Here is a 23,665-nt window from a genome sequence, read left to right on the forward strand (position 1 = left end):
AGAGGAAAATGTTAGAAAGCTGAATGAAAATGCTTATATTTTTTTTTGATGCTTAATGCTTATGGGGTATTGGAAGAGAAATGAAGCTCATTTTTAAAGAAAGATCAGCATAGTTGTAATAAAAATGGTAAAGGAGAGGAAACTAGAATCCCTTAAAATGGTACGTATTTAATCAAGAGCTGGCTTCCAAGGCTGGGCTTTTGATTTAGCCCTAAAGTCAAATATTTTCTAAAATGTCAAATTTCCCCAATTTTTAGCTCAGAGGTCTAGGAATGCTTAAAGCTTTCAGATCTTTCCTGTGGAATTTGGGTTTCAACTCTTTATCACGTGTTAGGGAATATGACATGCACAGTAAAAATTTAGGATTTTACTCTTATCTCTGACTGGGGGCTTTGTAAATAAAAGTATTTCTGTTTATACTATCAAATCGCATCTGTTCTTGGGTTTCTTTTTTTTAATCTCTAAGTTTCTGGAAAATCATGGGCTATAAAAATTAATTAAAGATAGGCAGTTAGGGTTAGGGGAGACCTTTAGCAGTTATTTCTTTAGTTCAGGGTCTCTCACTCTGGGGACTGTTAGTATTTTGGATTTGATCATTCTTCATCAAGGGGACCCTGTCCTGTGCTTTTCGTTCTGTCCACAGCAACGTCTCTGGTCTCTACCCACTGGACCCCATTGGTTCCCCTTCAGCTGTGACAGCCGGGATGTCCCTGTACTTTGCCCAGAGTTCCCTGGTTGAGGCCCTCAGCTGAGCACATTTCCTGCAGGTGGGGTTCACTTCTTTGGATTCTGATGAGAATCTGCCGCCGTCCTGCGGTTCAGCCCCTGGGTTGCTCGAGTTAGAAATCTCAGGAGTCAGCTAAAGCCTGCCACCTCTGTGTCCTTCTCCCTCGGGGCTCTGCAGAGTCTCCTACAGACTCTTGATTACTAGAATGTAGGCACCCAGTCCTTCCTGGTCCCTTAATGTGATTGTTTTAGAGCCTGAGTTGGCAACCTTTTTTCTTCTCTTTTTTGTAATGGGCCAGATAATAAATAGTTTCGCTTTGGCCACATGTTTGTAGGCTGCTCAAGGTCTCTGTTGCCTAATCTTCCTTTCCTGCTTCCCTCTCTCCTCTTTTCCCTTTTTTGGTAACCACTTAAAAATGTAAAAACCATTCTCAGCTGGACTTGAAATCACTCTCAGCAATAGCTTTGCCACCCCCTGCTTTTAGAGTCTCTCTTGTTTGGGGTGAACTTTGGAGAGCGGTGCCTTCTTAAAATGTGCCTTAGAACCAGCACAGATTTGGGTCAGGACTGGCTGGCACAGAAGATGGGCTTGTCACTCACTCTAAAGCGCTTGATGCACCTTTTTTTTTTTTTTTTTTTGAGTTTTGTCACATTTCCACTCAAAATGACCTTACCACCAGGTGGGACTCTGGCTTGTCTTTTTTATTTGACCACATTACACCCTAGGCTATTTTAGACTTCAGTGAAGGAACATCCATGTTTCCAGCTATGTTAGACCTCATCTTAGAGCGAGCTCTTGCTCTAGCCTGTTGAGAACTTTCTGATCCTGATTTGTTCTTCAAAGTGTTAATGAAATTTCTCTCAGCTTCCCGTCACTTGAGTGAGGAGCATGTCTTGGTCTTACACCCAAGTTATGAATGAGATATAGCCAAGAACTAAATCCCAACTCACAAATGTAGAAAACAAGGTGATTTTATGTGTGGATAGAGATGGTTTCTAATCTCTTTTGTTCTGTTCTGTGGACTTGGATCTCCATTGTAGCAGTCAGCAGTCAGAGGTTGTGCCATTACTAATGGCTCAGTGTGATTAGACCATGATAGAAACAATCAAAATTCACATACAAAATAAAATAATTTAAAATGACTTTAAAAAAAATAGCTGATATGTGTATTTTTTTTATTTCAGAAAGTATTTACACCAGCTTCTCCAGTTCATACCAATAAAGAAGATCCAGCTACCCAAACTAATTTGGGATTTATCCATGCATTTGTGGCTGCCATATCAGTTATCATTGTATCTGAACTGGGTGACAAGACATTTTTTATAGCAGCCATTATGGCAATGCGCTATAACCGCTTGACCGTGCTGGCTGGTGCTATGCTTGCCTTGGGCTTAATGACGTGCTTATCAGGTGAGTGTGCGTTTCTCCTCTTAATGAGTTTATTGAATTAAAGAGAAAGTATGGTTTGTGGCCCTGCGTCACTGAATCATTCAACTAGGTATGTTAGAATTTGGTTTGTGTTCCATCAGTTAATAAACAGAAAATGTTTTCAGCAAAAACCATATTGTACTTGTAAAATTAAATTTTTAGTCATTCATAGTGAAGATACATAATCCTCATTTATTCGCTAGTTTTTTTTTTTTTTTCTTATCCTTGCTTTTGCTATGGACATCCTAGCCTTTTTTGTATGTGTGTGTGAGTCCAGATAAGTTTGTTTACATTTGATACCTTAGAGATAGGACTCAAGCAACTACAGAGAATTTTGCATGTTTCCTGTTGAAGGACATTTGGTAATCAATAATGAGTCAGGTTCAGTGTATCGTGTTCTATTAAAGCTATTCTTATCCATTATACTAAAGGAATGAAATATTCTTAAATTACTAGTTTGTGTTACTATTCAAGCTGTTATTATATAGACTTCAATTTTTCAAAGAATTAAGCCCATGAGGAAGTAATCTTGAACACTAAATAATTAAATATACTTGAGTCTCTGATTCAGAAGCTACCTTGAACCACTCAGTTGCATGGAAAACAGCAAGTTTTCTCCACAGCGTCAGACTTGGAGCTGATTCTGCTGTGTATCAACCTAACGATGTTACCTAGCTCTTTGAGCTTCAGTTCCCTGTCTGTAAACCAGAGCTCATATCTAGCTGCCTCATAGAGCTGTGGTTTGTATTAAAATGAGGTCTTACATTTCAAGTGCTTAGTCATTGACCCCTCTCTCTCAGCTTTAGGTTTCTCATGAGACACAGTTCTTAAAAGGACAGAACAAGTTCTATTTCTGGCTCTTAGGTGCTTATTAAAGTTTGTCTTTTTAGACATATGATAATGCATATTTTATTGACTAAAATAACTTGACTACTTTTTTCACTTTGTTATTAGTATTATTCATATTTCTCAAAACAAACAATTCTTTCTTCCAAAGCACATTTTGATTCTAGGAAATAGGAGAAGTGGGGCAGGTTGTGAATGGCCAAGTCAGTTGTTTGGTATGAGTTTGAATAATAGCAGGGAGTTTTCCAGCTTTGAGGATAACGAGAGGCTGTCCTGTCTCTGCCCATTTCCTCCCTGGAACCCATTCCATCAGCCCCCATCTCTTCTGTGCCGTTAACCCCTTCCCCAACAGTGAGCAGGGCTGTCTCTTCTGTCCTGACCCTTGGTCTGCCTCCCCTCTGGCTGCTGGTACCAGCAGCACTTCTCACCTGGACTGTTTGAAAGAATAGATTGTATTGGTCCTCAAACCTCTTCCTTGTGGATCCTTTAAAATAATTTTGAAAAAACTACTCTCTCTCACTTTTCACCTTAAGTTCAAGGAGTTGCAAAGATCTAATTTTTGGTATATTGTGTAAAATTATTGTGGTTGGTTTTTTTAATGTTTGTCTTCTAAGTGTTTTAATACTTACTATAAAATAATTAAATTCATGATCACATTTGCAAACTGATTAAAAAAGAAGTTCCAAAACAAATTTCGGGAGTCATGCATTTTTAACAGTCTTTCCAGATAGGTTAAACACTGCTTCATCAGTCAGCTGGTCAGATCTGTTTGCCATATTTGTTTTCCCATTAGCCTTGTCTGCACTGAACCAATTCCGCCTGGATGGTTGAGTTCAGGGCTGGGGAGTTGCAACAGTAACAGAACAGTAATTCTGCTGTTAGTGTGGGCTCCCTGCTTTCCTCTGCAGAATGTGCCCTTCGCAGTATTCTTGCTTTTTTGTTAGCATTCCAGATTCTCTCTCTCTCTTTTTTTGGGGGGGGGTATTTTTAGGCCCAAACCCGTGGCATATGGAGGTTCCCAGGCTAGGGGTCAGATCAGATCTATAGTTGCTGGCCTACACCACAGCCACAGCCACACAGGATCTGAGCCACGTTTGTGACCTACATCACAGCTCATGGCAAGGCCGGATCCTTAACCCACTGAGCGAGGCCAGGAATCAAACCCACAACCTCATGTTTCCTAGTTGGATTGTTTCCACTGTGCCACAACAGGAACTCCTTTCTTCCTTTTTTTTTTTTTTTTGTCTTTCCAGATTCTTTCTCAGCTGCTAGCGTTTGGGTCCCAAGCCCTCTCCCCAAGTTCTGTTTAGAGGCTTGGACTGCTGTGGCTGGGCAGGAAAGTCAGGAACACAGATGTCTGGGGCTGGGGGCTTGCTCATTGTGCAGACAGGAACAAGTCACAAGGCTGCCATTTGCTGAGCACCATCTGTGTGCAAGACGCATCAGGCACCTTCAGGACAAGCCCCTGTCCTGTTATAGCTAGACAGACAGACAAAACAAAGACGTATTATGCTCTTGTGGCTCACAGGCACTGGAGCTGGGATTCAAGGCAGCTGTGTCTGGCTTTGAATCCAGGGGTTCTGATGGTTTTCTTCTGGGCAGGGGGGTGAGGGCTGAGGTACACAGATGGGGGCTATAGCCTCCAGTCCTTCCTTTGGGAAAAAATTGACTGTCATCTGTGTGCTAAGTGTAAATTTACTGGGGAAAGGTTTAAAGCTAAGAAGGCATTGGAAGAAATTATACTTTTACTCCATTATGCCTTTCAAAGTTATTTTAAGTTCCTAGAGACTCTTTGTCTGCTATAAACTCAGGGTAGCAATAGTACAAGCTTTATAGAATTTAGGAAAGATTTTTTTTTTTCTTTTCATGGCCACATCTGCAGCATATGGAGGTTCCCAGGTCAGGGGTGGACTTGGAGCTACAGCCGCCGGCCTACACCATGGCTCATGGCAATGCAGGATCCAAGCTGAATCTGTGATCTACACCACAACTCATGGCAACTCCAGATCCTTAACCCACTGAGCGAGGCCAGGGATCAAACCTGCATTCTCATGGATACTAGCTGGGCTCTTAATCTGCTGAACCATAACGGGAACTCCAGAAAGATTTTTAAATGAAGTAAAACAAGCAAATTAGCTGGTATAGGATGGGACTTCCACACCAGGTAGTTCATACAAAGGCTTCGTGTCTAGGTCAGGCTCACCTGTGCCCCGGGCACAACTGATCCATTCATTGGGAAATTTTCACATTATTTACAGTAATGGCTAAGTAATTCAACAAATACTAGTTTAGAACTCTGTGCCTAGAAGTGTGTTGGGCCTGTGACCAGGAGTGGGAGGTGGGGTGGGCAGTGGCTGTGAGGGGGCGTCCTCCGGGCCCCTCCCCCACCCTGGAGACCTGGTGTCGAACAGCCTCCATCAGGTGTTCTTGTTTCCCGCTCTTCAAAATCTCTCTCTAAAATTCATCAAGAGAGGCAACTTCTCATTTTTTGTGAATTGGTTCCTTTGGAGGAAGGACCATAGAGAAAGCCAGGGTGGATTTGGATGAAGGCCTGAGAGGCGGGAGAGAGGGATGGTGGGGGAGGTGGAAGCAACTCCAAGGTCAGAGTCAATTTCCTTCCTGACCCATGCAGACTTAGTACACACTTGATCACAGCCGGTCAGACTTAGTATACAGTTGATCAGAGCAAAATATATCAAATTGAAATGAACTACTTTTAACAGCTGGAAATACATCTAATAAGATGATAGAACTGTTCTTTTAAAATTACTTTATAGGTCCATGAATGATACTTATTGCTAGAATGAAGGCACGTTTAAAATCACTTCTGATTTTTTTTTTAAAATAGATGTAAGGGCTGAGAAGTTTTATTCACATAAATTAAGTCGACAAGAAAGAATTTTGTTACAGCCACATCACTCAACTTGTTGAACTCCTGAGTTTTATGCCAAAAATCACCTGCTGGACTGTCATCAAATGATTTTTCATGGTTTACCAGCTGACAACTTAAGGCCTCTTGTCAGTTTTGTTAAAAGCAAGAGTTAGAAACCATCAGGTATATCACAAATAGTTTTTTTCTCAATTTCACCAAACGACTATTCTTATATATGTTAGTCTTTTACTTAGAAGTTCCTTGTTTAACTGGATATATTTAGAAATGGTTGAGAACAAATATTTTTAATTTCATTTTACTCTTACCAATAAAGAATTTCACTTAAGAAATGGTGTCATACCACACGTTTAAAATATATTTTTCTGGGGCCTTGCAGCATCAGATTTAGCTCATTCATCTGTGGGAAATGTCTAACCACATTTCTTAATTGTCATGGCAGTTGGTCCATAGTAACCCTTGGACATCAGGCTTATTTTCTATCAGAAAGCATTTACTGGGTTTTTGAATTTAATAAATGTGATATACGTCCCCATGACAGCCATCTGTGTAGAATTCTAATTCTAAAAAGGCTGGCTGGCCAGATTGGGCCTGGGACCCAGCTAGGCATGAGCTGCTGAGGAAACAAGCCTCCAGGATTTAGTATCTTTCTGATGCTCTCTCTCCTTGACTGGATCAAGGCCCTGCCATGCTGAGATACCCTACTTCTTGTCCATGCCCGTCCTGTCCAGTGGGAGACCCAGAGCCCTGCCCCTGCTCTGTGGTCCATGACTGGGGGCTTCTGTATTTCAGGCCCCCTCTCTGGTGCTCTAGGATATCCAGCCTCCCCAACAGGGGGAGGAGCATCTTTGTAGCCTGGGCGGAGAAGGCAGTAGGGAAGAAGTGATGTGAGACAGGAGAAGCTGCCAGACTCTTCAATGACAAGCATGTTTTCAGGCAGATAATTTTTTTTATTGTTACTGAAATATAGTTGATTTACAATGTTATGTTTCAGATGTACAGTTTAGTGATACAGTTATAAATATATAATACACATTTTTTCTGTATTCTCTTCCATTATAGGTTATTACAAGATACTGAATATAGTTCCCTGTGCTAATACTGTAGGTCCTTGTTGGTTACCTGTTTTATATATACTGGTGTGTGTATTTTAATCCTATTATCCTAATTGATCTGGCTCCCCTTTGGTAACCATAAGTTTCTTTCTGTGTCTGTGTCTGTTTTGTAAATAAGTCTATTTGTCCTTTTTTAAGATTCCACATAAAAGAAATATATGGTATTTATCTTTCTCTTTCTGGCTTCACTTAGTATAATTTCTAGGTCCATCCATGTTGCTGCAAATGGTCCATCCATTATTTCTTTTTTTCTTTTTGGTCTTTTTGCTATTTCTTGGGCCGCTCCTGCAGCATATGGAGATTCCCAGGCTAGGGGTCGAATCAGAGCTGCAGCCACCAGTCTACGCCAGAGCCACAGCAACGCTGGATCCGAGCTGTGTCTGCAACCTACACTGCAGCTCACGGCAACACCGGATCCTTAACCCACTGAGCAAAGGCAGAAACCGAACCCACAACCTCATGGTTCCTAGTCAAATTCGTTAACCACTGCGCCACGATGGGAACTCCCATTATTTCTTTTTATGGCTGAGTAGTATTCCATTATATACACATACCACATCTTCTTTATCCATTCATCTGTTGATGGACACTTAGGTTGTTTCCATGTCTTTTTTTTTTTTAATTAAATTTTATCAGAGCATAAATTGTTTAAATGTTGTATTAGTTTCAGGTGTACAGCAACATGAATCTGTTATATGTATATCCATTCCTTTTCAGATCCTTTACCCATGTAGATCACTAAAGACTATTGAGTAGATTTTCCGGTGCTAGTCAGTAGGTCATGTTTACTCATCTATTCATCTCTAGTAGTGTGTATGTATTCCTGCAACATTTTCCCTTTGGTAACCATAGTTTGGTTTCAGAATCTTTGAGTCTGATTCTGTTTTGTTAACAAGTTTCCCTGTATCTTTTTTTTTTAAATTAGATCTCACATATTAGTGATATCATATATTTATTTGTCTTTCTCTCTCTGACTTCACTCAGTATGAAAATCTCTAGGTCCATCCATGTTGCTGCAAATGGCATTATTTCATTCTTTTTTATGGCTGAGTAATATTCCATTGTATTACGAAATCTTCTTTATCCATTCTTCTGTCAATTGAACGTTTAGGTTTCTTCCATGCTTTGGCTATTGTAAATAGTGTCGCCATGAATATAGGGGTGAATTTTTCTTTCTGAATTACGGTTTCCTCCAGATGTGAATGCCCAGGAGTGGGATTGCTAGATCATATGGTAGTTCTGTTTTTAGTTTTTTGAGGAATCTCCATACTGTTTTCCATAAAGGTGGTAACAATTTACATTCCCACCAACAGTGTAAGAGGGTTCCCTTTTCTCCTACCCTCTCCAGCAGTTATTGTTTGTAGACTTTATGATGGTGGTCATCTGGCTGGTGTAAGATGGTACCTCATTGTAGTATTGATTTGCATTTCTCTAATATTTAGTGATGTTGAGCATCTTTTCGTGTGTTTTTTGGCCATTTGTGTATCTTTGTTGGAGAAATGTCTGTTTAGGTTTTCTACCCATTTTTTAATTTTTGTTGTTTTTTGTTTTTGATATTGAGCTGCAGGAGGTATTTGTATATTTTGGAGATTAATCCCTCATTAGTCACTTCATTTGCAAGTATTTTCTCCCATTCTGTGGATTATCTTTTCTTTTTGTTTATGGTTTCCTTTGTTGTGCAAAAACTTAAGTTTAATTAGGTCCATTTGTGGGGTTTTTTGTTTTGTTTTTTGTTTATTTTTTCATTTTCATTAGGGGGTGGATCTGTTGAGGATTTTTGTGTCTATGTTCATCAGTGGTATTGGCTTCTAATTTTCCTTTTTTGTTGTATCTTTGTCTGATTTTGGTATCAGGGTTATGGTGGCTTCATAGAATGAGTTTGGAAGTGTTACTACCTGTGCAATTTTTTGGAAGTTTCAGAAGGATGGGTGTTAACCCTTCTCTAAATGTTTGATAGAATTACCTGTGAAGTCATCTGGACCTGGACTTTTGTTTATTGGTAGTTTTTTAAATCACAGATTCAGTTTCAGTTTTTGGTCTGTTCATATTTTCTCTTTCTTCCTGGGTCAGTCTTGGAAGGTTGTACCTTTCTAAGAATTTATCCCTTTCTTCTAGGTTGTCCAGTATATTGGCATATAGTGGTTTCTTATGATCCTCTGTATTTCCATGGTGTCAGTTGTAACTTCTGCTTTTTCATTTCTAGTTTTGTTGATGTGGGCCTTCTCCCCTTTTCTCTTGATGAGTCTGGATAAAGGTAAACCATTTTTTTGATCTTTTCAAAGAATCAACTTTTAGTATCGTTCATCTTTTCTCTTGTTTTTTAGTCTCTATTTCATTTATTTTTGCTCTAATCTTCAGGATTTCTTTCCTTCTATTAACTTTGGATTTTTGCTGTTCCTCTTTAGTTGCTTTAGGTGTCAGGTTAGGTTGTTTATTTGAGATTTTTCTTGTTTCCTGAGGTAAGGTTGTATTGCTTTAAACTTTCCTTGTAGAACTGCTTTTGCTGCATCCCATAGGTTTTGGATCATAGGGTTGTTTTCATCTGTCTCTAGTTACTTTTTGATTTCATCTTTGATTTCAGTGATCCATTGGTTGTTTAGTAGCATGTTGTTTAGCCTTCACATGTTTGTGTTTTCTACAGGTTTTTTTTTTTTCCTTGTAGTTGATTTCTAGTCTCATAGCATTGTCATCAGAAAAGATGCTTGAAATAACTTCAGTTTTCTTGAATTACTTGCTTTGTGGCCCAGCATATGATCTATTCTGAAGAATGTTCCAAGTGCACTTGAAAAGGACATGTGTTCTGCTTTCAGGTGGAATGCTGTATAAATATCAGTTAAGTCCATTTGGTCTATTGTGTCATTTAAGTCCTGTGTTTCCTCATTGATTGTCTGTCTGGATGATCTGGCATTGATGTAAGTGGAGTGTCAAAGTGCCCCCTTCCCCCGTTATTGTTGTGTCACTGGCAATTTCTCTTTTTATGGCTGTTAACATTTCTTTTCTATATTCAGGTGCTCCTTTGTTGGGTGCATATATATATATATATTTTTTTTTTTATTAACATTTGTTATACCTGCTTCTTGGATTGATTCCTTGATTGATATGTAGTGTCCAAAAATAACAGTCTTTATTTTAAAGTCTGTTTTGTCAAGTATGCGAATTGGTACTCCAGCTTGCTTTATATTTCCATTTGCATGGAATAATTTTTTTCATCCTTTGACTCTCAGTCTGTTTATGCCTCTAGATCCGAAGTGGGTCTCTTGTAGCATGCATATATAAGGTCTTGTATTTGTATCCATTCAGCCCATCTGTGTCTTTTGGTTGGAGCATTTAATCCATTTACATTTAAAGTAATTATCAAAATATATGTCCTTATTGCCACTTTGTTAATTTTTTGGATTTGTTTTTACTGGGTCTTTTTTCTTCTTTTCCTCTTGTTCTTGTGATTTGATTACTTTGATGTTATGTTTGGATTCCTCTTTCTTAGTCATATGTGTATCTATTATTACTGATTTTTGGTTTATGGTTACCATGAGGTTTTGATAGTAGTTTACACACACGTGCATGCACATACTCACACACTTAACTTGCTGATCTCTTAATTTCAAGTGGATTTCAAATGTTCTGCGTTTTTACTCTCCTCATCATGATTATTGGTTTAGATATCGTACTTATGTGTGGATGTCTTCTTGCCTTTATTGTATGTTTGCCTTTACTGGTGGGCTTTCTCATTTTGTAATTTTCTTTTCCAGTAGTGGCCTTTTCTTTTCCACCTAGAGAATTTCCTTTGGCTTTTGTTGTAAAGCTGGTTTGGTGGTGCTGAATTCTTTTAGCTATTGCTTGTCTCTAAGCTTTTGATTTCTCCATCAAATCTGAATGAGAGCCTTACTGAGTAGAGTATTCTTGGTTGTAGGATTTTCACTTTTAGCACTTTCAATATATTTTACTACTCCCTTCTGGCCTGCAGGGTTTCTCCTGAAAAATGAGCTGATAACCTTATGGTTCCCTTGTATGTGATGTTATTTTCCCCTTGTTGCTTTTAATATTTTCTCTGTCTTTAATTTCTGTCAATTTGATTAATATGTATCTTGGCACATTCTTCCTTGGGTGTATCCATTATGGGATGCTGTGCTTCTTGGACCTGAGTATTTCCTTTCCCATGTTAGGGAAGTTTTTGGCTATTATCTCTTCAAATATTTTCTTTTGCTCTTTCTCTCTTCTCCTTCTGGGATCCCTATAATGCAAATGGTGGTGCAGCTGATGTTTTCTCAGAGGTCTCTTAGACTATGCTTCGTTTTTCTTTTCATTCTGAGGCGATGATTACCCATTTTTCTGCCTCATTTATTTTGCTATTGATTCCTTCTAGTGTATTTTTCTTTTCAGCTGTTGAGCTCTTCAACTGCTTGGTTGTTTTTTTGTTTTTTCTAATTCTGTGCTAACAGCTTCTTGTAACCTCTTGCTTTGTGCCTCCATTCTTGACCCAAGTTCATGGATCACCTTTACAACACTTCTTGGAACTCTTTCTTGGTTAGGTTGCCTGTCTCCACTTCACTTAGTTTTTCTTCTGAGGTTTTGTCCTGTTCCTTTGTCTGGAATATATTCCTTTGCCATCTCATTATTTTTAAATTTCTTGTTTCTATTTTTGTATACATAGTAGCTCAGTTTCTTGACCTTAGAACTGGGGATGTCTGCTCCCCACTTGTGACCCAAGGGCAGCCGGCTCCATAGTAGGTTCTGAACTTGGTTTGCCCTCTCAGTTCTTCAGGCTGCTGCATCGTAGTTTCCTCCCTTCTGGTGTCTGTATCCTAGTGGGTGAGGCTGGTCTAGAGGGTTGTACGGGCTTTCTGGTAGGCAGCGCTGTGTCAAGGGGCATGTCTGCGGGTGGCTGTGGGCTCAGCCTTTTGGCAGCCTGTCTGTTGATGAGTGGGACTGTGTTCCCACCCTGTTGGTTGGTTGTTCTGAGTTATCCTGGCACTGAGGCTTACAGGTTGTTGGATGGGCCAGGTCTTGGTGCTCATGTCCCAAGCAAGATGTCACCTTTCAGATGAGTACTTACAGATATGTTCGCCACCAGCTTTTATGTCCTGTGAGTGAGCCACAGTTTCCCCCGCACCCCCTGCCCTGCCCTGCCTCTGCAGGATACCCTCCACGACCAGCAGGTAGGTCTGGCCCAGGCTTCTGTGGAGTCATTACTTTTGTGCTGGGACCTGTACGTGTGGGTCCTTGTGTGCATCCTCCAGGAGTGGAGTTTCTGTTTCCCTCATCCTGTGGAGCTCCTGCAATCAAACCCCACCTGCCATCAAAGCCGAATGCTCTCTGGGGGCTTTTCCTCCCAATGCCAGACCCCCAGGCTGGGGAGCCAGACATGGGGTTCAGAATTCTACAACTCCTGCAGTATAATTATCCTCCGGTTTGTGGGTTACCAGCCCTGAGGGGGGTTGGTATGAGGTTTGATTGTATCTTGAATGCACCTCTACTACCATTTTGTGATTTCTTTTTGTCTTTGGATGTAGAATATTTCTTTTTGGTATTGGCATTGTGCCAGTCTTTCTTATGATGGTTGTTTAGCAGTTAGTTGTGGTGTTGGTGTCTTCTGGTAGGAGGTGAGCTCAGCATCTACTCCGCCATATTGTCTCCAGCCCACCAGGCAGATGAGTTCTGAAGACATGTACCTATGGAATATGAACTTGTGCAGATGGATTCTTTTACAAACTGTTCATCCCTGTCCCCCCGGGGGGTGGTGTCCATCCCAGCTTGAAATTGCACATCTGCATCTCTCCTCTGTTGCTTCAGCAGAGGACTGAGTGCCAGGCTGGACTTGGCCCTCACCTGCCTGGGGGCTTTCCTGGCTTCTCTGCTGTCTGACCTCAAGGAGAATGATCCCCTCCTCTTCAGAGTTTTATCCTCACTGCTGTTCCTCACTTCCTTAAGGCCCTCCTGCCATTTCACTCCTTATCCACTTGCAATCTGATTTCTCCTTCTAATACTGTTGTAAAAGCTTCAGTTAGCACCTTTCCTAACTAGACTTCAGTTTTCATTTTGATGAGCCCTTCAGACCACATTCAAGGGCATTCTCATTTTTTTTAATACTCTTGGCTTCAGTGACACTCCCTGTTTCTAGTTACCTCTGAAAAAAAAATGTGTATTTTTTTTTTTTCGTCTTTTTAGGATTGCACCTGCTGCATATGGAAGTTCCCAGGCTAGGGGTCGAATCAGAGCTGCAGCTGCTGGCCTACACCATAGCCACAGCAAGCCAGGATCCAAGCCGCGTCCAACCTATACCACAGCTCACGGCAGTGCCAGATCCTTAACCCACTGAGCGAGGCCAGAGATCGAGGATACTAGTCGCGTTTGTTACTGCTGAGCCACCACAGGAACTCCTGTACGGTAGATACTGACATTCTCCCCAGTTTTATCCATTTTTTTTTTGTCCCCTCACAAGAATGTTCTTATGTGAAATGTTTTCAGTTTAATTACTTATAAATCAGTGGTTTCTGGCTTGATGCAGAGCACTTGCTTAAAGAGAAATAACCTTTCATTGTTCTCAGATAAAACCTACTCAAGTGTCTGGAAGGGTTTCCCAAGCAGGAGGAAATAGAGGGCAGAAACCACGGAAGAAGAACAGGCTTGAGTGCCAGGTAGTGTTTTGCTCTATGGAGATGTCAAGGCAGAAAACGTGGGATTGTGTCAGTAAGCAGTTCTCATAAGTTTTCTAATGATGAGAGGAAAACTAAGTTTGTGAGGTTTTAAAAGTTTTGCCTCATTTCTTTTTAAAATTTAAATATTTTATGAAAAATATTTTAAATTTACCAACTTGCAACAGTAAAACAGAACAGCAGTATACTTGTTATCTAGATTCACCTGTTGATAACATTTTACCCCATTAGCTCTAGCATTTGTGACCTATCTCTTTATCTACATCTAAATAAAATTATGTTTGTGTATGTGCACACATAACTTATATGTCTCTAGGTCTGTAACATGTACATACAAACAGTTCATATATCTACAGAGAAGTGAAGTGTATAAATACATATACTATATATCTTTATAGACATGGATAGATAGACTGATCGTCCATATTTAATTTTGTGAGTTGCCCTCATATGCTCTGTAGCAGTTTTTTCCCCTCTGTAGATGATCTAGTTTAGGTCAGGTAGTACCTTTAGTTCTTTTTAGTCTTTTAATCTGGACTATTTCTATAGCCTTTTCTTATTTATTTATTTATTTATTTATTGTCTCTTGTCTTTTTAGGGCAGCACCCATGGCACGTTTAGGTTCCCAGGCTATGGGTCTAGTCGGAGCTACAGCTGCCAGCTTGCGCCAGAGCCACAGCAACGCCAGATCCATAACCCACTGAACAAGGCCAGGCATCGAACCTGCAATCTCACGGTTCCTAGTCAGATTTGTTTCTGCTGTACCATGACGGGAACTCCCTCGTATGTGTTTTATAATGTTGTTTTTCTGAGATGTAGCTCATCTCCCCTTTAATGGGCTGTTGCTCATTCTGTGTTTGTGGGCCCCTCAAATAACTTGGGGTTACAGGCCCTTGGCTAGAATGCTGCACAGGTGATGGATGTCCCCTGACGGGGAAGCACATGGCGTCCATTTGTCGCTCGTGCTGATGCTGGGTTTGGTCACCTGGTCCGGCTCAGGGTTTCTCTTGTATACTCTGTTCTTCCCATACAGCTAATATGCAGTCTTCAGGGAGACGCTTCAGGACAATACAGGTTCCCCATTCCCCGTGGTTAACATCAGGTGACGACTCCTGCATGATCTAAACTTGCCCTGACACCTGCGAAAGGATGGCCCAGTTCTGATACCTTATCCACACCTTCCAGGGAGCCCTGGCTTACTGCATCCCTCCCACCGATTTGTCTGTTTAGTAAACATACTCATGAACTGCTTTTTTTAGTAGTTTATAATTAATTACTCAACTATATTGTTCCCTAAATTGTCCCAGATTTGGTGGCTGATTTCAAGCTTTTTAAGCTGACTCTTGTGTCGTGTGACATGCTATGACTTGTTTTTGTTCTTCCTTCCTTTCTAGTATAACAAGATTGTGCAGGTTCATCTTGGACGACTTTGCCCATTTGTCTGTGGACCCTTATTGGGAAATGGTATTAGAAACCAGGATCTGGATACAAAGCTGGCTCACTATACTGAGATGTCTTGGCTTCTTGGACTTTTCAGTAGAACTAAAGTACATATATCTGTATCATGGGGGCTCATAGATACACACATATATTAGTTCAGATACAGATGTTCATATAAACAAAGGTTTACATTTCTAAACATGATTTTTTTAAAGGCCCATCATTTTTTTATTAAAGTGTAGTTGATTTACAGTGTTAGGCAAATTTCTGCTGTATAGCAAAGTGACCCAATCATTCATATGTATATATATGTGTGTGGATGTGGGCGTGTATGTATATTCCTTATATTCTTCTCCATCATGGTCTATTCCAATGGATACAGTTCCCTGTGCTATACAGTAGAACTTCATTGCTTATCCATTCTAAATGGAATAGTTTGCATATACTAACCCCAAACTCACAGTCCATCCCACTCCCTCCCCCTTTCCCTTGGCAACCACAAGTCTGTTCTTCCAGTCCGTGAGTTTGTTTCTTTTCTGTAGAGAGATTCATTTGTGCCATATTTTAGATTCCACATATAAGCGATATCATATGGTTTCTGTCTTTGTTCCTCTGACCTAATTCACTTAGTATGAGAATCTCTAGTTCCATCCATGTTGCTGCAAATGGCATTATTGTCATTCTTTTTTATGGCTGAGTAGTATTCCATTGTGTATATTTATCACATCTTCATCTGTCAGTGGATGTTTAGGTTGTTTGCATGTCTTGGCTATTGTGAATAGCACTGTGATGAACACAGGGGTGTGAGTATCTTTTTGGATGAATGCTTTGCAGTCACTCCCCTTTTTTGGCCACTCTAGGGATCTCTATAGCCCCAAGAGCGGGGGTATCCTCCCTAACTGTTGCTAAAAGGCTCTCTCTGTAGCTGAAGGGTGAGCACTTCTGGCGGTCCCTCCCCCCGCCTGGCTGCGGGCAGGAGTGCTCTCTGCAGCTGCTGAGGATCATAGTGTGTACCACTGTGCCTCCCTCGGGTCTTGGCATGGAAGGAGCACTGCTGATTCTGGCCCTTGCAGGGCCACTGGCACAGCCGTGGGGCTTGTGCTTTTTTCCAGCTGTGCAGCCCACTGCTCCTGCAGGGAATGTGGACCAGTGGCCCTTTCATGGCTCTTGGCACAGAACAGGCGCCACTAGTGTGAGCCCCCACAAGGCCACTGGGTAAAGCCACAGAGCTTGTGCTTGCTGGTCCTGGAGGAGACGTTCATCCGAGGCCCTCTTTGGGCTCTTTTGACGCAGAACCAGCGCTGCTAGCCCAGGAGCTATTGGCAGGAGCCTCAGAGCTTATGCTCTTCCCCTGGGCAGTCACACTGTCTGTAGCCCTAAGGGCGGGTCTGCTGCCTTGGCTCCCAGAGCTGAGGCACACAGGGTCCTGCAGCCTGAGACGCTTGCAGGGAACAAGGCTGTAGTGGTGGACCCCGCCCCTTCCATCCAGCACCCCCAAATGATGGCCCCTAGCTCTAAGCCTGACTAGGATGCCTCAGGTTACTGCCCTCCAGTGTGGTCCCCCTATGTTCTAGTCCCTCCAGGCTGTTTCGGTATAGCCAAGCCTAGTTGTTTCCCAGGGAGCCAGCCCTAGCTCACTCTTGATCTCTGAGGTCAGAGTTTTAGTTGACAACACCTGCTGGGATTGGCACACAGTTGCCATAGTACTGACCATTTGTCACACCGATTGCTGAGTTCTACTCTAAGACTCTGAAGTTCCTCTTCTGTCCTGGTTGGTCTCCTCACTGGTGGGGGAGCTTCCCAGGGTGCGAGAGCGTTTCCTCCTTCCAGCTCCCTCCTGGGGTGCAGGGCCCCTTCTTCTTGTCTCTTCTCCTCTTTCTTTTGTCCTATACAGTTTGGTGAAGTTTTTCTTGCTCTGTCATAATCCTGACATCTTTTGTCAGTGTTCAGCAGATTTCCTGTGCAAACAGTTGCATGTGTAGATGCTTTCTCAGTATATTTGTGGGAGTAGATGAGCCTCATGTCCTACTACATCTTCCTCAAGACCCCCTCTCTATGGTACTTTTAAATTCTTGTTAAATTTTTTTTTTTTTTTTTTTTTTTTGCTTTTTAGGGCCACACCTGTGACATATGGAAATTCCCAGGCTAGGGGCTGAATAAGAGCTGCAGCTGCTGGCCTATGCCGCAGCCTCAGCAATGCAGGATCCAAGCCATGTCTGCAACCTACACCATAGCTCATGGCAGAACCGGCTTCTTAACCCACTGAGCGAGGCCAGGGATCAAACCTGCATCCTCATGGATAGTAGTTGGGTTTGTTATTACTGAGCCACAGTGGGAACTCCTATACTCTATTTTATTGATTTCCTCTGATCTTTATGATTTTCTTCCTTCTGCTGACTTTAGGTTTTGTTTGTTCTTATTTTAATTCTTTTAGATGGTAGGTTAGGTTGTTAGTGTGAGATCTTCCATCTTTTTTTGAGGAAGGCCTGTGTTGCTATGAATGTCCCTGTAAGAACTGCTTTTACAGGATCCCATAGATTTTATATGGTTGTCATTTGTCCCAAGGTAGTTTTTAATTTCCTTTCTAATTTTCTCATTGACCCATTGGTTTTTTAGTAGCATGTTAATTGGTCTTGTGCTAAATAGTCAGTTTTTTTCTCATTTATTTTCCTGTGGTTGATTTCCAATTTCATGCCACTGTGGTCAGAGAAGATGCTTGAAATAATTTCTGTACTTTTAAGTTTGTTGAGGTTAGTTTTGTGTCCCAGTATTTGGTCAGTCCTAGAAAATGTTCCATGTGTACTTGAGAAGAATGTATAGTCTGTTTTTTTGGCATGTAATGTCCTGAAAATATCAATTAAGTCTAACTGTTCTATTGTGTCATTTAGGATCTCTTGCCTTACTGATTTCCTCTCTAGAGGGTCTGTCCATTGTTTTGAGTGGGGTGTTAAAGTCTCCTACTGTTTTTGTCTTCCTGTCAATTTCTCCTTTAAGTCTATTAGTATTTGTTGTAGGTATTTGCTCCTATATTAGGGGCATATATACTGACAAGTGTAATAGCCCCTTCTTTTTTTTTTTTTTTTTTTTTTTTTTTTTGTCTTTTCGTCATTTCTTGAACCGCTCCTGCGGCATATGGAGATTCCCGGGCTAGTGGTCCAATCGGAGCTGTAGCTGCCAGCCTACGCCAGAGCCACAGCAACGCAGGATCCGAGCCGCGTCTGCGACCTACACCACAGCTCACGGCAACACCGGAACCTTGACCCACTGAGCAAGGGCAGGGACCGAACCCGCAACCTCATGGTTCCTAGTTGGATTCATTAACCACTGCGCCACAACGGGAACTCCAATAACCCCTTCTTGAATGGATCTTTTTATCATTAAATAGTGTCCTTTGTCTTTATGACCTTTATTTTAACATCAGTTTTGTCTGATATGAGTATTGCAGCTCGTGCTTTGCTGTCATTTCCATTTGCATGAAATACTTTTTCCATCCCCTCACTTTCAATTTATATGTGTCCTTGCCTACAAGGTGAGTCTCTTGTAGGCAACCTATTGTAGACTTTTTTTTTTTTTTGTCGTTTTGCCATTTCTAGGGCCGCTCCCGTGGCATATGGAGGTTCCCAGGCTAGAGGTCTAGCCAGAGCTGCAGCCACCGGCCTACACCAGAGCCACAGCAACTGGGATCCGAGCCACGTCTGCGACCTACACCACAGCTCATGGCAACACTGGATCCTCAACCTACTGAGCAAGGCCAGGGATTGAACCCACAACCTCATAGTTCCTAGTTGGATTGTTAACCACTGCGCCACGACGGGAACTCCCTTTTTTTTTTTTTAAATCCAGCCTGCCACTCTGTCTTTTGATTGGTGCATTCAGTCCATTGACATTTAAGGTATATATTGATAAATGTGTATTTATTGCCATTTCAAACCTTGTTTTCCAGTTGACTTTGTTTCTCCTTTGTTCCTTTCTTTTTTTGGTTGGTTGATTTCTTTTTATTTTATGCTGTGTCCTCTTTAGTTTTTGTGAATGTATTGTTAGGTTTTGATTTGTGGTTACCCTGTTTTTCAAGTATGTTAACCCCTTCCTATATCTTCTTGCTTTAGAAGAAGTAAGTCATATAGGCTCAAACACATTTTTTAAAAAGAAAGTCTAAATTTTCTCACTCTCCTTCCCCACATTTTATGATTTTTAGGTCCTTTTTTTACATCTTCATGTTTATCCTTTTGCTATTCCTTGTGTTTATTATTGCTTTCACAAAGTTTTTTTTTTTTTTTTTTCTTTTTCTTTTTGATCTGTAGACTGGTATATTTAAGTGATTACTTTCCAATTGGATATCCTCCATACTATATCTTTTTTTATTTCTTTACCATTTAGAGGAGACCTATTTCTTTTAGAATGGGTTTAGTATTGCTGTATTCTTTCAGTTTTGGTTTAAGAAATACTTTCTTTCTCTCGTCTATTTTATATGATAATCTTGCTGGCTAGAGTATTTTAGGCTGCAGTTTTTCTCTTTTAGATCTTTGAATGTGTCTTGCCACTCTCTTCTGGCCTGTAGTGTTTCTGTAGAGAAATCAGTTGATAGCCTTATGGAGGTTCCCTTATAATTAACACTGTTTTTCTCTTACTGCTTTAGATTCCTCTAACTTTTGCCATTTTTATTATAATATGTCTTGCTGTGGGCCTGTTTGGGTTCAGTTTGTTTGGGGCCCTCTGTGCTTCCTGTATCTTCCTATCTGTTTCATTTAGATTTGGAAAGTTTTCAGACATAATTTCTTCAAATATGTTTTCAGTCCCCTTTTCTATCTCTTCAGTTGCATTCTTTTCTTTTCTTTGGTTTTCTATCTCCTGTCTGGAATGGGTGATTTCCATTATTGTGTCTTCCAAGTCAGTTGTTTGTTCCTCTGCATTATTCACTCTGCTGTTCAAAGCTTTTAACTCACCATTTGTCCCTGCAAATGAATTTGCTAATTTTTCTTGGTTCCTCCTTGTAGTTTTTAGTTTCTTTTAAAAGTAATCTGCATTACTCTTGATAGCCATTCTTAATTCTTTTAGAATTTTCATTACTTTCTTTTTGAACTTGGTGTCTGTTAGACTGAGAGGTCTGTTTCCTTGTTTGCTCCTTCAGGGGAATTCTTTTAACTGGGAATGGCTCCTTAGCTTCTTCACTTTGCTTATATGTTTTTAATTCTTTGTTTTTAGGGAAAACAATTATCTACTGTTGTCTTCAGGGCTATTTATATGCAGGAGTGTCCCTGGGTAGCTTCTGAGGACCTACTGGTTTTTTGGTGGCAGCAGGGGTGCATAAGGGCTGCTTTTGGTTTGAATGTTTGCTCTCTCTTTCCTCATCGTGCGCAGACCTTTATTCCCTTGATAGGGTGTGTGCAGGTGTACAGCCTGCATGTGCTTCCAGGGAGGTGAGGGCAATGGGGAGCACCTCCAGGTGGTACCTGGTTTCAGGGCTCTGGGCAGTGGCAGTGACCCTTAGAGATGTGGGAGCAGCACCCAGAGCCTTTTACAGCAGCAGCAGTGGGAGTGTGATGGCAATGGTACCACTCCTTTGCAGGTCCTCTGGGGCAGCAACCCCTGAGGTGACCGGGGGTGGGGGGAGGAGGGGCATACCTACTTCAGACTGAGATGGCTGCAGTGGTTTGCCCCCGGAGCCCACACAGGAGACGCTCTGCTGTCCGAGAGCCTGCACATGCCCAGAGGACATTCCTAGGGCAATCCTGCCCCTCCTCTTGCTTCTCCTGTTGGCCCAGGTCTCCTCCTATGCTCCCCAGCCTGTGGAGCACTGCTTCCTGTCTCCACACAGCCAGCCCTAGTCCTTTGCCTGGAACCAGTCTCTGGCTGAGTCCCAGGCTGTGGTGTCCAGGGCTGTGGAACCGATGGTCTGTGCAGCATTCTGCTTTTACCTCCCCACACTGGCTGTGGTGCTTTTCTCCAAGGGTTTGAGGTCATCCACTCGGCTCACCTTCCACCAGTCGATGCCTCTCAGGAGGGCTGGTCCTGTCCCAATTCCTTCTTTCCCGTCTTCTTTCTCTTTTCCTTTTGTTCTACCCAGTTTTGTGGATGTTTTCTTGACCTTTTTGGAATTCTCAGGTCTTCTGCCAATGTTCAGTGGATATTCTGTGTGAATCATTTTACATATAGATGGGTTATTTTGATGTTTTTGTGGGAGAAGCTGAGCTCCACGTCTTACTCCTCTGCCATCTTGATCCTGCTCTAAACATCACTTCTAAATCTTTTTCCGTTTGTAATATAATGAAGCAGGGGGTGGTTTGCCTATGCAGTCAAACATTTGATGTTCAGGCAGTTTGATATGTGTTGTGTCTATTTTATGAAGAGTTGGTCAAGTGAAGGGTAATCCACTTACTATCTATATGGAAATACCCTCTGGCCCTCCTGTTGTTTTTAATTACTAACTTCATATTACCAATGTAAATGTATTCACTCTTAGGATTTGGGTTCTTTACATTCACTCTTAGGATTTGGGTTCTTTATAGTATCATACCATACACATGGAATTATTAGTTTTATTCCAAAAGATAAACTTTAAGTTGTTGCAAAGAGCAACATTAGAATCATGCCACATGAGAATCTTGTCATGATTCCTCACTATAGAAGTTTGTAATTTAAAGATTTGTGATGAAGAAATATCTCATAGGACAGTGCTATAGCTTCCAGGTTATGTAAGACCATGGGGTCCATAGAAGGCATCGAAGCTAACCTCTTAACTAAAGTACTGTGTCCTGCTCTGGCCAGAGGTGTCTGGAGAGGAGCTTGCTGTCATGAGAGGGCTGTGTGGTACCCCTGCCACCTTCCCTGCACCACTGACTTCCTGATGAACTGTGTTTAGTCACTGGCTATAGACCTAAGGGCTCAATATTGATGGAGGGAAAGTAAAATTTAAGGTTTTTATGTGTTAGATTTACATCTAATGTGAACTATTTTCCCTTTAAAACAGTGGTGAGATTCCCCATTGCGCCTTAGCAAGAAGGAGTTAAGAACCCAACTACTATCCATGAGGACGCAGGTTCGATCCCTGGCCTTGCTCAGTGGGTTAAGGATCTGGCGCCAGTTGCCATGACCTGTGGTGTAAATCACAGATGTGGCTGGGATCTGGCGTTGCTGTGCTGTTGTGCAGGCCGGCAGTTGCAGCTCCCATTGGACCCCTAAGCTGGGAACTTGCATATGCCACAGGTGTGGCCCTAAAAAAAAAAAAAAAAGAAAGGAAAAAGAGTGGTCAATTCTGATCCTTTGGTTTGTGTGTAATCTGCTAATTAACCAGATGTACTCTTGCATTTCTGGCAGTTTTGTTTGGCTACGCCACCACAGTCATCCCCAGACTGTATACATACTATGTTTCCACGGCATTGTTTGCCATTTTCGGCATCAGGATGCTTCGGGAAGGCTTAAAGATGAGTCCAGATGAAGGTCAAGAAGAACTAGAAGAAGTTCAAGCAGAGTTAAAGAAAAAAGATGAAGAAGTAAGTCAGAGCGCTGTCAAATATCTGGACCAGAAAGGCACGCAACTGTTAAGAGTAAAATGGCTGAGAGGGTTTTTGTTGCTCATCCACATGTGGTGTGTGGGCCACACAGACGTGGCTTGTTGTGCTGTGGTGTGACACTGGCTTAGTGTGAATGTGGTCAAGAAAGGACTTAGGGATGAATACTTACAGCTATAATCGGGCTCCTTATTAGACTGATTATAAGCTCCTGAAAATGGAATCTCTGTGATTTCATGTGTTTGTTTCCACAGCATCTGTGATTAACAAATGACAGTAAATATTGTTTGATTTTGTTGGGGAGAAGTGGAAAATTTGAAAATACAGCATTTGTTGCTATGTGAGACCAGTGGTTCAAAAGAGAAGTTTGGGGGAGTTCCTTTTGTGGCTCAGTGGTAATGAACCTGACTAGGATCCATGAGGATGCAGATTCAATCCCTGGCCTCACTCAGTGGGTTAAGGATCCAGCGTTGCCATGAGCCGTGGTGTAGGTTGCAGACGCGGCTCAGATCCTGCGTTGGTGTGGCTGTGGTGCAGGCTTGCAGCTGTAGCTCTGATTAGACCCCTAAACTGGGAAGCTCCATATGCTGTGGGGGCAGCCCTAAAAACCAAAAAAAAAAAAAAAAAAAAAGGTTTAGGGTCACTCACGTAACTAGCTTCTCTAAGTGTATTCCCATAAAATTTAAACACTTTTTAAAGAAAGATTAAGTAATCGTGTGCTGTATCATTTGCATTCCTGGGTTTAATGTCTTTTTTTTTTTTTTTTAGTTTCAACGAACCAAACTCTTAAATGGACCAGGAGATGTTGAAACGGGTACAAGCACAACAATACCTCAAAAAAAGTGGCTGCATTTTATTTCACCCATCTTTGTTCAAGCTCTTACATTAACATTCTTAGCAGAATGGGGTGACCGCTCTCAGCTAACTACGATTGTCCTGGCAGCTAGAGAGGTGAGTGGTCCTGGGAGGCGGCTGCTACTTTCACAGGTGGGCATCACCAGAGCTGCTTTGCTCTGGAGGACACAGGCCGAGGGGTGACTCATACGCCAGACTCTGCT

General features: G+C 41.6%; 1 protein-coding gene across 2 annotated transcripts in view; it reads left to right on the top strand.

Annotated features, from left to right (window-relative positions):
• The window catches only part of TMEM165 (transmembrane protein 165), a 44,783-nt gene that overhangs the window by 8,066 nt on the left and 13,052 nt on the right, over window positions 1-23,665 (top strand). For both annotated transcript variants that reach the window (XM_021101337.1, XM_021101336.1), the window contains exons 2-4: window positions 1,912-2,137; window positions 22,414-22,589; window positions 23,376-23,558. In XM_021101337.1, the coding sequence (XP_020956996.1) occupies window positions 1,912-2,137; window positions 22,414-22,589; window positions 23,376-23,558 (585 nt within the window). The remainder of the gene's footprint in view (window positions 1-1,911; window positions 2,138-22,413; window positions 22,590-23,375; window positions 23,559-23,665) is intronic.

This window comes from Sus scrofa, chromosome 8 (genome assembly GCF_000003025.6).
Source record: "Sus scrofa isolate TJ Tabasco breed Duroc chromosome 8, Sscrofa11.1, whole genome shotgun sequence".
NCBI lineage: Eukaryota > Metazoa > Chordata > Mammalia > Artiodactyla > Suidae > Sus > Sus scrofa.